Raw genomic sequence first — 13680 nt, 5'->3', positions numbered from 1 at the left:
TGTTGCATTTAAAACATCAAGTTTAAAATTCATCATTAGCTAAAGAAACAAAAATGGTAAAAGTCTGGTGACAAGGAACACTAAAACTTCACAGCAGTCTGGGAATTCCAGCAATCCAAGGTGAAAAGTGACTCTGAATTTTTTTTTTTTTTTTGTTCTCTAAATCAGTGTTTTTCAACCTTTTTGAGCCTAGATTCGCTTTTTCCTTGATGAAAAATTACACCATTAAATAATAAAAAAAAAAAAAATGGAAACCTCTGTCTCTATTTTAACCCTTTAACACCTGAAGTCTTGCCAGAGATGCTTAAACACAGAATCTTTGACAAACTCTAACTTTTCAACCATTAACACGATGGTGTTACCAATTAAAAAATGTACAGTAAATCAAAGAACCCAAGGAGCTCTGGTATTAAATGGTTAAATAAAGGTTAATAAAAAAAATAGTGGTCGGGTGAGCTTTCATATAGGGATCACAGGAGACAAACTGGGTTGGACCAAACAGCTTAGTGTGAAAATGAGTCTAAATGTAGTTTTTTTTACTTCCATTTAATTTATTTTGTAGTCACTTTTAGGTCCCCCTCCTTGCTGGTGCATCCTTCCTTCCTCCCCGCGTGCCACTGAGCTGTTTTGCTCCTGACGCGTCTTCCTGAAAGTCTTCATTCAGTCACTGCTGGAGGATTTTCTGCTTCTGCATCAGCAGGTCTTCAGGTGTCACTCCTTCAGTCAGTGACTCCAGACCTGCAGCTCTGACTTATCTTCTATAAAAACATGATGAGTCACGGAGGGGAGGGTCCTCCGTCAGCTGCTGCGCCTCCACTGCAAGAAATGTTGACATCTGCGGGGATTTTTGCTGCTATTCGGTGAAGTTCGCGTCTTTCCGTTCACGAGTGTGACTCTAAAAGTTAGTTTTGTTCAAAAAGAGTCGAGTTTTCTTAAAGAATTGAAGTTTTCATGTGTGATTTCTGTTGTGAAGTTGATATTTTTTGCAGTGTGGGGCCTTTCCAGGTCCTCCCAGCACTTTCTGCCCCCCTCAGCTGAGTATTTAACCCGCGCGCTGCTGCTGCGTGTTTCACGATGCGCTTTTACGCGTCACGAGCGATGCGCGTTATCCAAACCAGATAAGGTTTTACCCCCAAAAGAAGTATTTTTTTAAGCAGGAAGTTATTTTTTTAATAAGAAAAAGTTCTGACCCGGCCTGTTCACCAAAAGTTTGCAAAGTTTCTACCAGAGTTTGTGCTGACGTGGAGATGGCAGAGGGAGACTTTTACACCATGGGAAACCGGCAGCGCTTCCCCAGAGACCCGTTCGAGTCTCCCTTCAGGGATCAGTCTCCCTTCAGGGACCAGCTGGCGTCCCGGTTTATGGACGATGACTTTGGGATGCCCCCGTTCCCCGAGGATCTGAGCATGGACTGGCCCGGGTGGGCTCGGCCGGGCCGGTTAAGCTCGCGCCTCGGCGCCTCGCCGTTTGGCACCGGTTTACGCACAGGCTTCCCCGCGCGTCAGTCCACGGGGGGGCCTGCGGTTTACACCAGCAGGTACGGAGAGCCCCCGTCCCGGGGCTCCCCCACCAGCAGCGGCGGCGAGCCGTGGAAAGTGTGCGTGAACGTGCACAGCTTTAAAGCAGAGGAACTGAACGTGAAGACCAGGGACGGCTTCGTGGAGGTGTCAGGTGAGCAGAGAGCAAGAGTTTGAAGGTCCCTTCGTTGACCTATGACCTTTGAGTATTAATGTCTCTGTTGCGTTTGTTACTTTCATTATGTTAATGATTATTGAGTTGAGGCCAAAGTGCGCAAAGCTGCTGCGTTTATCTGCAAACCAGCCGCTCAGGTTAAAAAAGACACTTGTGTGCAAAACATTAACAACTAAATCACTAACATAAAAATTAAACATCACAAAGGTGTAAAAGTGGGTCGATCACTTCTGGATGACACTGGAGCCTCCAGCTTTGTTTCTAGGAAGCTCAGGCCAAAAATAGAACCAAACTCTTCTGTCTTCTCCAGCTCTTCCTGAATGTTGACATAATTATAATATAAAAACTAAACTGAACATTTTTGAAAGTGGTTCACTGAGAAACCAAAGCCGGTTCTCTTAAAATCCTTCTGCAACCTCTTCAGTTTGGGGCAGATTTTGAAGAATGTCTGGGACTTCAGTTGTGGAGCTGACACTTAAGCTTGGACACCTGTTTTGGAATTCTTGGAAAATCGCTCCCTTCGCTGCTCATGAGCTCGATTTAGATTCCAGCAAGAATGTTCTGGAAGGGGCTGGAGCTTCTTCAGAGCGCAGGATGCAGCTGATAGCTGGATGAAGATGTGGAAACTGTTTCCTCTTCTTCCGGCTCCTGAGGATTCCGAAGCTTCCCATGAGGCGAGGAGGGCAGAGAGGTCGGCGGACCTCGACGCCTCACGCAGCTCGGGGTTTTTTATAAACACATCAGTGGTATGCCAGTTGGGGTCGGCGCCATTTTGGTCCTGCCTGCAACAGTGGCTCAAGTGGTTCTAAAAGTGTGTCAGGGAATGCATTAAACCTAATTAAAGGAGTTCAACAGCTGAGCGAACATGTGTTGAACACTGAAGCCAAAGCACGAAAGAGAACGGAAACACAAGAATAACTGAAACAAAACTGACAAAGTTAATGAAAATGTTAAGAAACTCAGAGTTTTGTTTTTAATATGCTTAAAGAAAAGCAATTTGAAGCTCTGAGGCTTGAAATGGAGGCTTCAAAAAGACAGAATTGTGATTTTTTTTTAGATTATATAACCATTATCCCATAGTAATTAGATACAAGTTTGTTGGAATTTTTCTTGGTTTTTAGATTCTGTTTTGTTAAAAAAAATCCCGTTTGTAAAAAGTGAAGCATTGGATCAAAAAAACAAAAGTTATACAATTTGTTAGAATTATTAGTTTTCATCAAATTACATTTTGAGTTGATGGTGACTGTACTCAAAATGTAATTTGATTTAAAAATATTCATTTTTTTGCAATTACAGAACTTTTGTTAATTGATCCAACATTTAATTTTTTTCAGAGTATTTCAGACACTTTCAAAAACAAAAACCAAAAATACATAATTCTGATTAAAAGAAGAAATACTCCTAACCAAAAATAGTCACTTCTGTTTTCCTTTTTTTTTTTTTAAAAAGCAAAACTCCTCCAGAAAACTGATGCCGTTATATAAAAAATACATCTTTTTTTTAATTCTAAGAGAATCCAAAGCAAATTAACAGACCAACTGTAAAAACATGATCTATCAAAACCAGAGTTTCCGACCAGAAACGGCTGAAAACAACTTCGGGGATGCTAAGATAACCTGGGAGATCAACAGAACCTCCCACTGAAAGGAAAACACGAGCTGTGGAACCTTTTGCAAAGTAAAAACATTTCTACTCAAATCCTGATTCTATTAGTTTAGCCTTTAGAAGATGAAGCTCAAATGTTGGACGATTTGTGATCGATTGTGAGCATCTTTAAAAAGCATTTTTCACTGCAGTAAAAAGTATTTAATACTCACTTTTTAAATGTAATTATGCATCCGTATTGATTAAAAATATGATTACCATTTTAATAAATAACCAAGTTATAACAAATATTTGTCATGTCTGTGAAATGATCCACCCCATTTGAGTTGAGACACATTTGATGATCTTCTATGAGCTGCTGCTTCAGTTAATAAATATCATCCAAGGTCACCAATAAATGAAGAAGCAGGGCAAACGTAAAACATGGTAAAGATTTCTGCATTTTCATATGTTGTGGCTCAAAAAGGACGACAGCTGCTTGTTTTGGAAAGTTTTGTTGGCAGCAGCGTCAAGAAAACGTTAAGGTCACTGAAATGGAGATGCATATCGATCCAAAAGTGCAGCAAACTGCAGAGCTTATCAGCTTAGCAACTTCGGGTCACTGAAAAGCAAACTTTATAGAAACTTTGATCCAGGGTGAGCTTTTATTTTGTAAATAAACGTCTAGCTGGGTTCTAGATTGTCAATAACACTTTAAGAAACAAGATGTAATCTGTGCTGCTCTGAATTTAGATGGACTAAACATTAAAGGGAAAGAAACGTAAAGCTACTTTTATTTTGCATCTTGAGATCTGGTTGGTCATAAGTAATAAGCTGCAAGCACTGTTGTATGACCCACATATGTGTCCCTGCCCTCATAGCGACCCCCCCGACTCGCTATGATTGGCTAAGTGGCTGCAACTCCTCCCCTCTGCCACTCTGGCCACGTAACAAGTTACTTTTTCAAAATGGCAGCTTTTCTGTTGATTTAATCTCCATAGCAACCTTTAAATTTTTCGGTCACCTGGACGTGACGAACAGATCTATGTAATTTTTAAAAGAATCTGCTAAAGTAAATTTTTGGATTTCCTTAGCAACAGAGTTTTTTTCTTAACTACAGCCACATTCCTGATATATTTGTATTGTATATTATATTGTTTTTTTCAGCTTAAGCCAACAATTCATGTAATACATTTTCACAATATTCCAGTGAAAAATGAGCGAACAACATAGAAATGTCACCTGTGCGAGCTCGCTACGCTAACGCCATTAAAAATCTACAAATTTTACTCCCAACATTTTTTCTCTAGTGTCTTCTAAATGATGCTCGAGGAGTTAGGAGGCAAAAGTTTAAAATCTCAAGGAGCAGTTGACATTTTACAGAAGATTCGAGGTCTAACCTCAATGAAACTTCAGTTGTAATTTAAACATGGTGGGTGGGTGAAATTCGGTGAAGATCACACAAACAAAAGTTTTTTTTTTTTCCATAATGTGGGAAAATGTAACTATTGCTTTAATCACACTTTGCCTAAAAAAAATGGCCGCCAAGCCATGGGTCTTGTGGCCATCCCATAAAGTTTTTTAAACTTCTTTTGGATATCTCCAAAAAGTGTCTTTTGTTTTAGATAGTGGATTTTTTTTCTTTTTGGGGATGTTGCTTCTTAAGATATTTTGGCCCTATTTTTTTTTTTGTTTTTTTTTTTTTTACTTTTTTTTTTCTTGCTGTGATGTCATCAACATTTAGATGTGTGAAAATCTGAGAGTTTTTGAGTATGTAATGAGGAAAATTTTCACCCAAATGTGCAGAAAGAAGGAGGAATTGGGGAAACAATCTGGTTCTTTAGTCAGGATTCCGGAAAATACATGTAAATGTTTGCATTTCTTTAGAAACTTTGACTTAAGAAAAGTTTTCTTCGCTTTTCCTCTGATGAACCATCAAATGTTTGAGGTTTGCTGGGGGAAAATCTTTCAGTGGTTTCATCATCGTCTTCATTGCACAGAAACCACATCTGGAATTTGTTATCCCGGTGTCATAACAGCCTCCGACACCAGCGGAGGCGTCTTTTTGTTGGCCACGCCTCTTCAGGAAATGTCCACAGAGATCAGCTTCACCCATGAAGTCATGCTGGAGTCTTCCCAACAATCTCACATGGCGGCGTCCTCTGCGAGGCCTCTGGTGAACTCTAGCATGCAGAGCCGTCACTCAGGGGGTGTAGGGTATCACCCTGGCGGGGCTATAGTGCACCGAAAGGGGTCAAAGGGCGGGGCAGGGCACACTTTTGTCCACGGCGTTGACATTTCACAGCCGGGGAGCAGCTGCTTCCAGGGCGGAGCAGCAGAGATGTATTCTGAGTTACATCAACACCTCTTTTAAAGGCGTCAGTACGGCAGACTCAAACCGTCACATGGGCCGCCGCGCGCTCCAACACGGCTTAATCACCGCACTCAGTTTGACTTCCTGACATCTGAAGGGTGTCTGCCCGTCTCCTGATCTGTTTTTCTCTTTCTGCAAACAGGAAAACACGAAGAGAAGCAGGAGGAGGGGGGCATAGTGACGAAGAACTTCACAAAGAAGATACAGTGAGTATGACAGCGGCTGCAGATTTACCGCCATAAACCTCAGAAGCCATGAAACATCGAGTCTTCAGCTCATCAGAGTGTCTGACTACTGCAGACCTGCATCTGTGGAGATATGGAAGAGTGTTGGGTTTGCAGACAGCATCAGTAGCTTCTGATTTAAAGCTTTACATTTGAAGACATAATAGGGATTGTTTCTGATCCCAAATTGTTCAAAGATAGATTTTAGGTTTAATAAGTTTTCTTCACAATCATTGACTGTAGATGCAGATGGACCAACACATTCTCACTTCCAAGTCGTCACATACTGACGTTTGGTGAAGAACCCTTCCGCGTCACTTTTTGACATTGTGTGTCCCCAAGTTGTCATTTTTTGACATACTGGCAGTTCTCAGTAAATCACGGATCCCCAGCTACTGGGCCATGAACAAGAACCGGTCCAGTACTGCGACACATAGCGCACAGGTACCCTAACCCGACACCGGACCAGATGCAGTACCGAACTTGAAGCAGCACCAGACGCAGTACCAGGTGCGAACCGGACGCGGTACCGGATGTGAACCAGCAGGCTACCAGGTTAAGGTTAGGGTACCGGTACTGGAGGCTGTCATTATGGCTGAGCTAGACGTAGCAGACCCAGAAGCTGGAACCCAGAAGGATGACGGAGTTCAGAATGAAAGATGGAAGTTTTTATTGTCCGGTGGGTTTCTGACTTGGAGTCGAAGCAGAGTTTTCCTTGGCAGCAGGATATGGCAGACAGGAGAGGAGCACGTCTTAGGAAGGTGAGTCTGAGCGGCGGACCCAGTATGGAGGTAGGAAGCATGAGTAGACCAGCGTAGAGCAGCAAAGCATGGGCAGGTGGTAAGAAGACTGGAGGTGGAATCCTGGTGTGGTTCTGAGCAGTATGATAGGACCCAGATAGGTTGCGTGATGGAGATGGTGGTGACAATCCTGGAATAGGAGCAGGCATTGAGCTGCAGGGCATAACAAGGCACAAAAACTAGCGACTGCTTAGAAAACGAGGCCAAAGTACTGCCCCGGTGAAGGTAACCAGCTGGTGATGAATGCTGGAGAGAACACATCTTAAATAGTGGCCTGAAGTGATGGATGATTGTAGTCAGCTGGGTCCAATCAGGAAGGAAACTGGAAACTGAGAGCACCATGACGTCTCGAGAACCAGTGCACATCTGGTGCCACGTAACGAGGGTTTGACCCTTGATTTTCTGAACAGCCATCACATCAAAACACGACGAGTCAAAAAGTGAGAAGGGTCCTTAACCCAACGAGTGTTATGACCTGGGGATGAGAATGTGTTGGATGGACAGAGTGTGACGTCATCCTTAGAAAATGCCTAACCTCCGGCTCCAGCAAATTGCCGTTAATTAATTGTCATTTTTCTGCTATACGAACGTCGCCATCTTGGAGCCACACAACAGTGATTGGTCCAAGTCGGCCTGAGTTACGTTTTAGACCACCAATCATGAGTTCGCTTGTTTGAAGTCAACTGAAAGCGTCTTGGTAGAATCTGTTACGGTGGGGGCCAGTGGGCACCACATGCTTTTACTGAGGAATATGATTGGTCGGTTCATAATTTGAATAACTTGTGATGAATAATAAAAAGAGGATTATCAAGAACATTCTAAGAAAAATTTATCAGAGCAAGAATGGATGCTGACAAAGTGAGTAACTGAGTAAGCTGTCTCTGTGTCCCTGATGAAGTCTATGGGATTTTGGCTTCTTGGAGCCTGCAGGTACTTCCTGTTTGGAACGCCAGGAGTCACTCAGTCCAGTTCCTATATACAGTCAATGGTCACAACTATATTACAGGTGAATACGGGGTGTCTTTGAGTAAAAAAATACTCGGACCTTACTAACAACTAGAGATTGGGTGTCCAAAGTCAGGCCTTAAGGGAAGACCACCTGCTGGTTCTCCAGGAATCCCGCCTTATCTGATGCTTATTACCTGGATTAGGTTTTTTTAGCCAATAAGGAGCTTCGATGGCAGGTTGGTTGGAAAACATAAGACACTGGCCCTCATGGCCTGGATTTGAACACGTCTGAACTAGTGTGGGATAAGGACTTTGTACAACAGCAATGGATACATATGTCACAAGTATGTGCAACTTCCATAAGCCGTACAGATACTTCACAATACACACTGTTCAAATAAGTATATTATCCATTATTATGACATCCCTTGAGGTAGCCGTTTCCTCCACGGATTGTACAACCCAATAACTCACAGTCATGCAGGTGAGTATGGTAAAGGCTTAAGAGACAAATTAGAACCAGCTGGTCGTAATTTGGTTTCAGGCTTTTGCTAATATGCTGCTGATGGTGGAGGAAAATGAAACAACATTCATTCATTTTTAAAGTGTCTTAAAACTTTCAGGACATCCTGCCTAATTTCATTCCAGAAGTCTTTAAATCTTACTATTGTGTTTATGGAACTTTTTCTTTAATTTCACCTGATATTGTTTTTTTCTCAAGGCTTCTAAAGAAAGGAAATGTTGCTGCCAAAGTGGCCTCATACAGTTTGTCCTGTCTTGTAGGTTCTATCCACACAGGGACACGATTGACTGTTGGCTCAATTAGAACGGGCCGAGATAAAATTAAATGTCCATCCTTGTAGAACAAGCAGCCGGGACATTCCACGCAGTTCCAAAAGCTGCTCACGTGGGGGCGATGTTGCCCAAAATGAACTTTGGCTTTGGAAAAAAAGCAGGAAGGAAAAAATGGGCTAGGTCATGCAAACGAGTTGAATAATCTGTAAAAAAATAGATTTTATGACCCAATAAGACCTTGCACATTGTAGCGCTGTAACGCTAGCTTTAGCTTTTGACAGTACAGCAGGTCTACAATGAGAATGCTTGGAAATAACTAAATTTTATGCACATATTTTAGAGCAACATACTTTATCTTGACTAAAATGTTCATCCTCTGTAGGTCAGATGTAAATAGCTGATACTAAGTACTACTGGGTACATGAAACAGTCGGCAGACAGCAAAATTAGAGAATATTTCACAGTAGACCGACTGAGGAGCTACTATCACCCAACGTCCTTCATCTGTTCATATTCTGAGGAGGATTTTTGGTTAAAATTGATTAACTTTAAACCAAGTTTTCAAAGGAAGAAGTGAAAGTCGTTTGACAAAGATACAATCAACCACTTTATGTACCAAAAGATAAAAAGACCAATTCTTAGACTAAATATGTAATATGTAAGTGAAATCTCAATCAATTTACAGAGTTAATAAAGCAAAACTGTAATAAATATAAGCCCAAAATGTTCAATATTGAGACAAAAGGGATGTTTTCATGTCAGGTTCACTGTTCTGTAACTCAACATTCAAGCGTTTGTCTGTAAAATGGCTTGTTGTTCTCAAATCTCCTAACTGGTCTTGCGTGATGCTGAGTGTGTGGGATGGAGCGTGTCAGATAAACACATAAACACAAACTCACTCCACTCGTGGCCTTTATGTCTTGTCTCTCCCCAGAACCCCTGCAGGGCAAAAGAATATCGGACAATTTTCTGGCAGCTGTACAGAATCAATGCATAAGATAAACTGTGCGCTCGCCAAAGTTGAATGAAACTCCCCGAGCTTTCTGCTCCACTTCCATATAATGACCCGTCTGAGTGATTCGTCTGTCAAAAGAGCCACTTTGCCTCGCAAAAATTGGCTTATTGAAGGAAGCTGATTAAAATGATCTGGGATTAATGCTGGCTCCCAGCGACAGTAATCACACCATAAAATATTTTCTGTTTTGCTTATTTTTTAAACTGTGTTTATAGTTACTCTGTCATCACTTTCTTTTTCCTGTCACATTTTCTAATTGAATTACCCCCAAAGTTATTCCTATGTCTATGTGGGCTTCGGGACTAACATCTTGGTATCCTGGACAAGCCCCCAATTATTCTATATTCACAAGATTGTAGGCTTGAAGGGACTGTAACACATGCAAAAAAGTAATTGGCACCTAATCCTACATAAAACAATAACTGTACAATTACAGTAATACAACTACATAATTATTAATAAAGATTCAATCTCAATATGCCAAATTTTGAAAAATGTGTTAAAATTCTAAGAAAACTTTCTGAAAAAATCTGAAGGTTTTTGCCTTGAATTGAACTACTGAACCAACAAGAGTGTACACAGAAAACACCCAGCAGTGGCTGGGATAGGCTCCAGCAACACTGTGATTAACCCTTTAACACCAGAGCTGTCTCAGTCAACAGTAAAGTAACAGTCCTTGAACTATAGTAAATCTTTGACCGTTTATGTAGTTAACGTATAGTCAACACGCTCTGATTGGGTCATTATGTTACACTTTTTATTATTAAAGTGTTGACATATAGTTTTGGATAAAGATGCTTTTTAGAGCTTTAGAATTCACTGGAATTAAAATAACTACGTCAAAAGTTTAATGTTATTACATTTTTTATTATTATTATTTCTTGATCTCTTGCGTTTCCTTTGCTCCCCCTAGTGGCAGGATTAAACATTGCGGTCATGTCTATGTTCTAAATGTACAGTTTTGTGTGATTTTATATTGTGATTATTTGCAGATAATAAGTGGTCAGCAAACACCGTAATAAAAAAAAGTTAATTGCAATGATTTTTTTTTTTTAAATGAAAGAAACATTTTTTCCCAGGTTTGCCATTAATTAGTTAATTTTTTTTCATCGATGTTTTACATAATTTGTGCAAAGCTTGCTACTTTTTAGAAGACATACTGCAGTAAATTCAGTAAAAATGAGTTTGTTGTAAAAGTATTTGGGATAAGTCCTGCTTGTTTAAAGGTCTCCATGCACACCTAACTCCCCACCACCCTTCAGATACATCTCCTCAGAGGTTTCATGTAGGTGTTCCTGCCCAAATTAGACATTAAACTCACTCTTGGATGTAGAAAAACTTCTTCACAACTTTTATCGCCTCTCCTTTGATTTTCCACATATTTTATGTCCTATTAAAGGGAACTTGAGAGCAGACTTCAGCAGATGTCTGCGTCTGGCTTCTCCCATGTTCTCTGTATTTCACAGAGGAGCGGGAAGGCGGCGGAGGCTCCTGTCTAATTAAAGGGAGTTCAGACCTGCAGCTCTGAACATGGCAGCCTGGTGTTTATATTAACTCCAAATATCACTTGACTGCGCACATAGAAAGCCCATAGTGTCCTTATTTGGCTGCAGTGCTGGACAAAGAACAGTTTTTCTTCTTGTCTGTGTGTGGGGGGTTGGTGGGGGTTTATTCTTTCAAGTCACGATAGGAATCTGAAAACATTCCTTCATATATTTAAATCTCTTTTTTTGTTCTTCACAGATCAACAACAACCTCCTATAATAAACTAATCTGCAGGAAATTAATTTTCCCCTAAATCTAATAAGTGTTTATTCCACACCTATAGGGAACAAATAGGGTTCAGCTGGCAGTGAGGTTTTGATGTGACCACAGAGGAATTTCTTTCTTCTTTGTAGAAACATTTGTTTTAAAACTTGATGTCAGATTTTCAAACAGGCTCAGTCGCTGATGCATTTTGAAGTCCCACTCTGATCATTTTTTATCTATTTTAAAACCGTTCTCACTGGTCTTTTAATTATCAAATGCTGTTTGTAGGTATTTTTTTTAAAAATCTGTCATTTTCTAGGACATAGTTTCTGCAGAGCAGCAAGAGTTCATTAGAAAGCCACTTCTGAGTTGTGGGCGTGACTATTGGCCTGCCCTCATTTACCATTATCCCCTTGTTTACACTCCCTCCCGGTAGCTTTTTATGCTAGTTTTTTCGACTGTTTTGGCGTTTACAAAGGATTTCTAGGCTACTTTGGAGTTTAGCTAATATTTCAGTGACAAGCTATTTTGGCTAATGTTTTTGTTGTTTTGGCTAATTTGGAGTTAAGCTAATATTTTAGCCCTATTCTAGCTGTAAAGGCTAAATTAGGCATTTTACCATTTTTTTTAGACTAATTTGGCATTTGGCCCAAATTTTAGCTTAATCCTAGCTATTCTGGCAAATATAGATTGTTTTTTTTAATTTCTAGGTTTATTTGGCATTTTGCTAATATTTTAACTAGCCATCAGCTTCAGCGTTTTCAGTTATTAACTTCATCATTTTTAGTTATCAATTTCAGGATCTTCAGCTATTAGCGCTAGCATCTTCAGCGGCCACATTCAGCTTACAGCATTCACACTAGCATTAAATCTAGTTTTTAAAATGTTTCAGTATTGTTTTTTTTCTATGACGATTACAGAAATTAATTATGTTAAATTTGGCTATGTGTGGCTTTTTGAAAAACCCCAAATGTTTTAAGTTTAGGCTGTGATTGTTGCACTTTTTCTGTTAGCCTACAAACTGACTCCCATCTGAGAAGAAAACAATCATGTGGCCCTCACATGAAAAAGTTGTGTCTCATCAAAACATTTGTCCAAAAGATTTCTGTCTAAACTACATGTAAATAATTATTTTCTGTCATTTTTTTGTCTTTCGTTGAATCCTCAGGATCCCCACAGACGTAGACCCCCTGACAGTGTTTGCCTCCTTGTCCCCTGAGGGCGTCCTCATCATCGAGGCGAGACAGACGCCTCCCTACTACCTCGTCAGCGGCGAGGACTCCAAGGAAGGCGAGAAGCCAGAGATGGAGGACCCAAATCCTGAAGACTCTCCTGTCGTCTAAATTAGCAAATTTAAACCATCGGCTGCAAATGTGACACCAAACGTGCAGCTTTATGTCCACTTCTAGCAACTTTTTCTGCTGTTAATGTTAAATTATTTTTCATTCCTCTTTAAGAATAATTAAAAATGATGATTTTCTTTAAGTTTGACATGTTTTTTTTGTCTTTTTCTTGTTCAAAATATTTAAAGGAGGTGTTTGAAACGAAGATTAAGTTCTGAGTTTAAGGTTTCTCCATCAAATGCACCATCTAAAACACAAATCTGAAGATTTATCCTTTTGATTTGTCAACTCTGATCAAAATTATTTTAATTTTCTGATCTCATCTTACAATTTGTTTAAAGTAATCCCTTAGATAATGTCTTAAAACACACTTTAAAAAGATGCTAGTAAACAGGAGATTAACCAACTAACGTTTTTGTTTGTAACATTTTTGAAGGTGTTTACAGTGTGAGGAAGTAAACAGTTTTTAGGAAACAGACGAGGATCTAACACAAAAGTGCCTTCATTGATACAGTTTGTTAGCTTTGAATTCTGCAGGATTTTAGAAATTAACTAAATAAATATTGTTCATGTCATAATTTAATATTTTAAATGCTTCAATGAAGGGTAATTTTGTGCACTAACGTTGTTGAATTTTTGTAAAGATTTGCTAACATGTGCCATTGAAATGGAATCTTTTTGATGTTTTTGTTTTTGTGAAGCGTAGAAGTTGCTCCAGGATTTGTTGGGGAAAATTGTTACCTTTTTTTGATGTCTTTGTACTGAATGATGCAATAAAAGAGTCTGCCAGCGTGTGACGTGTGTTTGGCTGAAACCCGCTTCCAGGGATCTGGAGGGCCTGCGGTGCGGTTGGCGGATAACAGGAGGAGCTGGGCAGCGGCTCAGCGGAGGCCTTAGTGCTGCTGCAGATTAGCGCCGCTGCATGAAAGCAGACCCAAACGGAGAGAAGCGTCCAGAACCGTCCACGAGGAGCGAGAGCTGAGGCCGTTCCAGGCGCTTGTGTGATGCAAAATAATGTAATCCTCAGCTGGAATCACGAGGGCGGATCAGTGGGAAGTTCAAAAGTTAAGAGACAAAGACTTCTGAAGGTTTGGTCTTTATGATGTCAACTTCTGATTTTTTAATCAAGAAAAGCTGTACATTTTTTTGTGTTTTA

The 13680-nt window shown here is 40.3% G+C and overlaps 1 protein-coding gene across 1 annotated transcript; it reads left to right on the top strand.

The window, feature by feature from the left end:
* The first annotated feature begins 1051 nt into the window (after positions 1-1051).
* Positions 1052-13316, top strand: hspb8 (heat shock protein b8). The gene is made up of 3 exons (XM_024274700.2): positions 1052-1671; positions 5793-5856; positions 12350-13316. The coding sequence occupies exons 1-3, from the start codon at positions 1248-1250 to the stop codon at positions 12522-12524; spliced, it is 663 nt and encodes a 220-aa protein (XP_024130468.1). The 5' UTR covers positions 1052-1247; the 3' UTR covers positions 12525-13316.
* The last annotated feature ends 364 nt before the right edge of the window (positions 13317-13680 follow it).

Source organism: Oryzias melastigma, linkage group LG9 (assembly GCF_002922805.2).
Source record: "Oryzias melastigma strain HK-1 linkage group LG9, ASM292280v2, whole genome shotgun sequence".
Taxonomy (NCBI): domain Eukaryota; kingdom Metazoa; phylum Chordata; class Actinopteri; order Beloniformes; family Adrianichthyidae; genus Oryzias; species Oryzias melastigma.
This window is presented reverse-complemented; position numbering and strand designations above follow the sequence as displayed.

What these genes read in the sequence shown, in the direction of transcription:
- hspb8 (XM_024274700.2), top strand. Translation starts at nt 1,248, where the DNA reads ATGGCAGAGGGAGACTTTTACACCATGGGAAACCGGCAGCGCTTCCCC. An exon ending in CGGCTTCGTGGAGGTGTCAG is followed by an intron (nt 1,672 to 5,792) that starts GTGAGCAGAGAG and finishes TTCTGCAAACAG; the next exon opens with GAAAACACGAAGAGAAGCAG. An exon ending in AACTTCACAAAGAAGATACA is followed by an intron (nt 5,857 to 12,349) that starts GTGAGTATGACA and finishes TTGAATCCTCAG; the next exon opens with GATCCCCACAGACGTAGACC.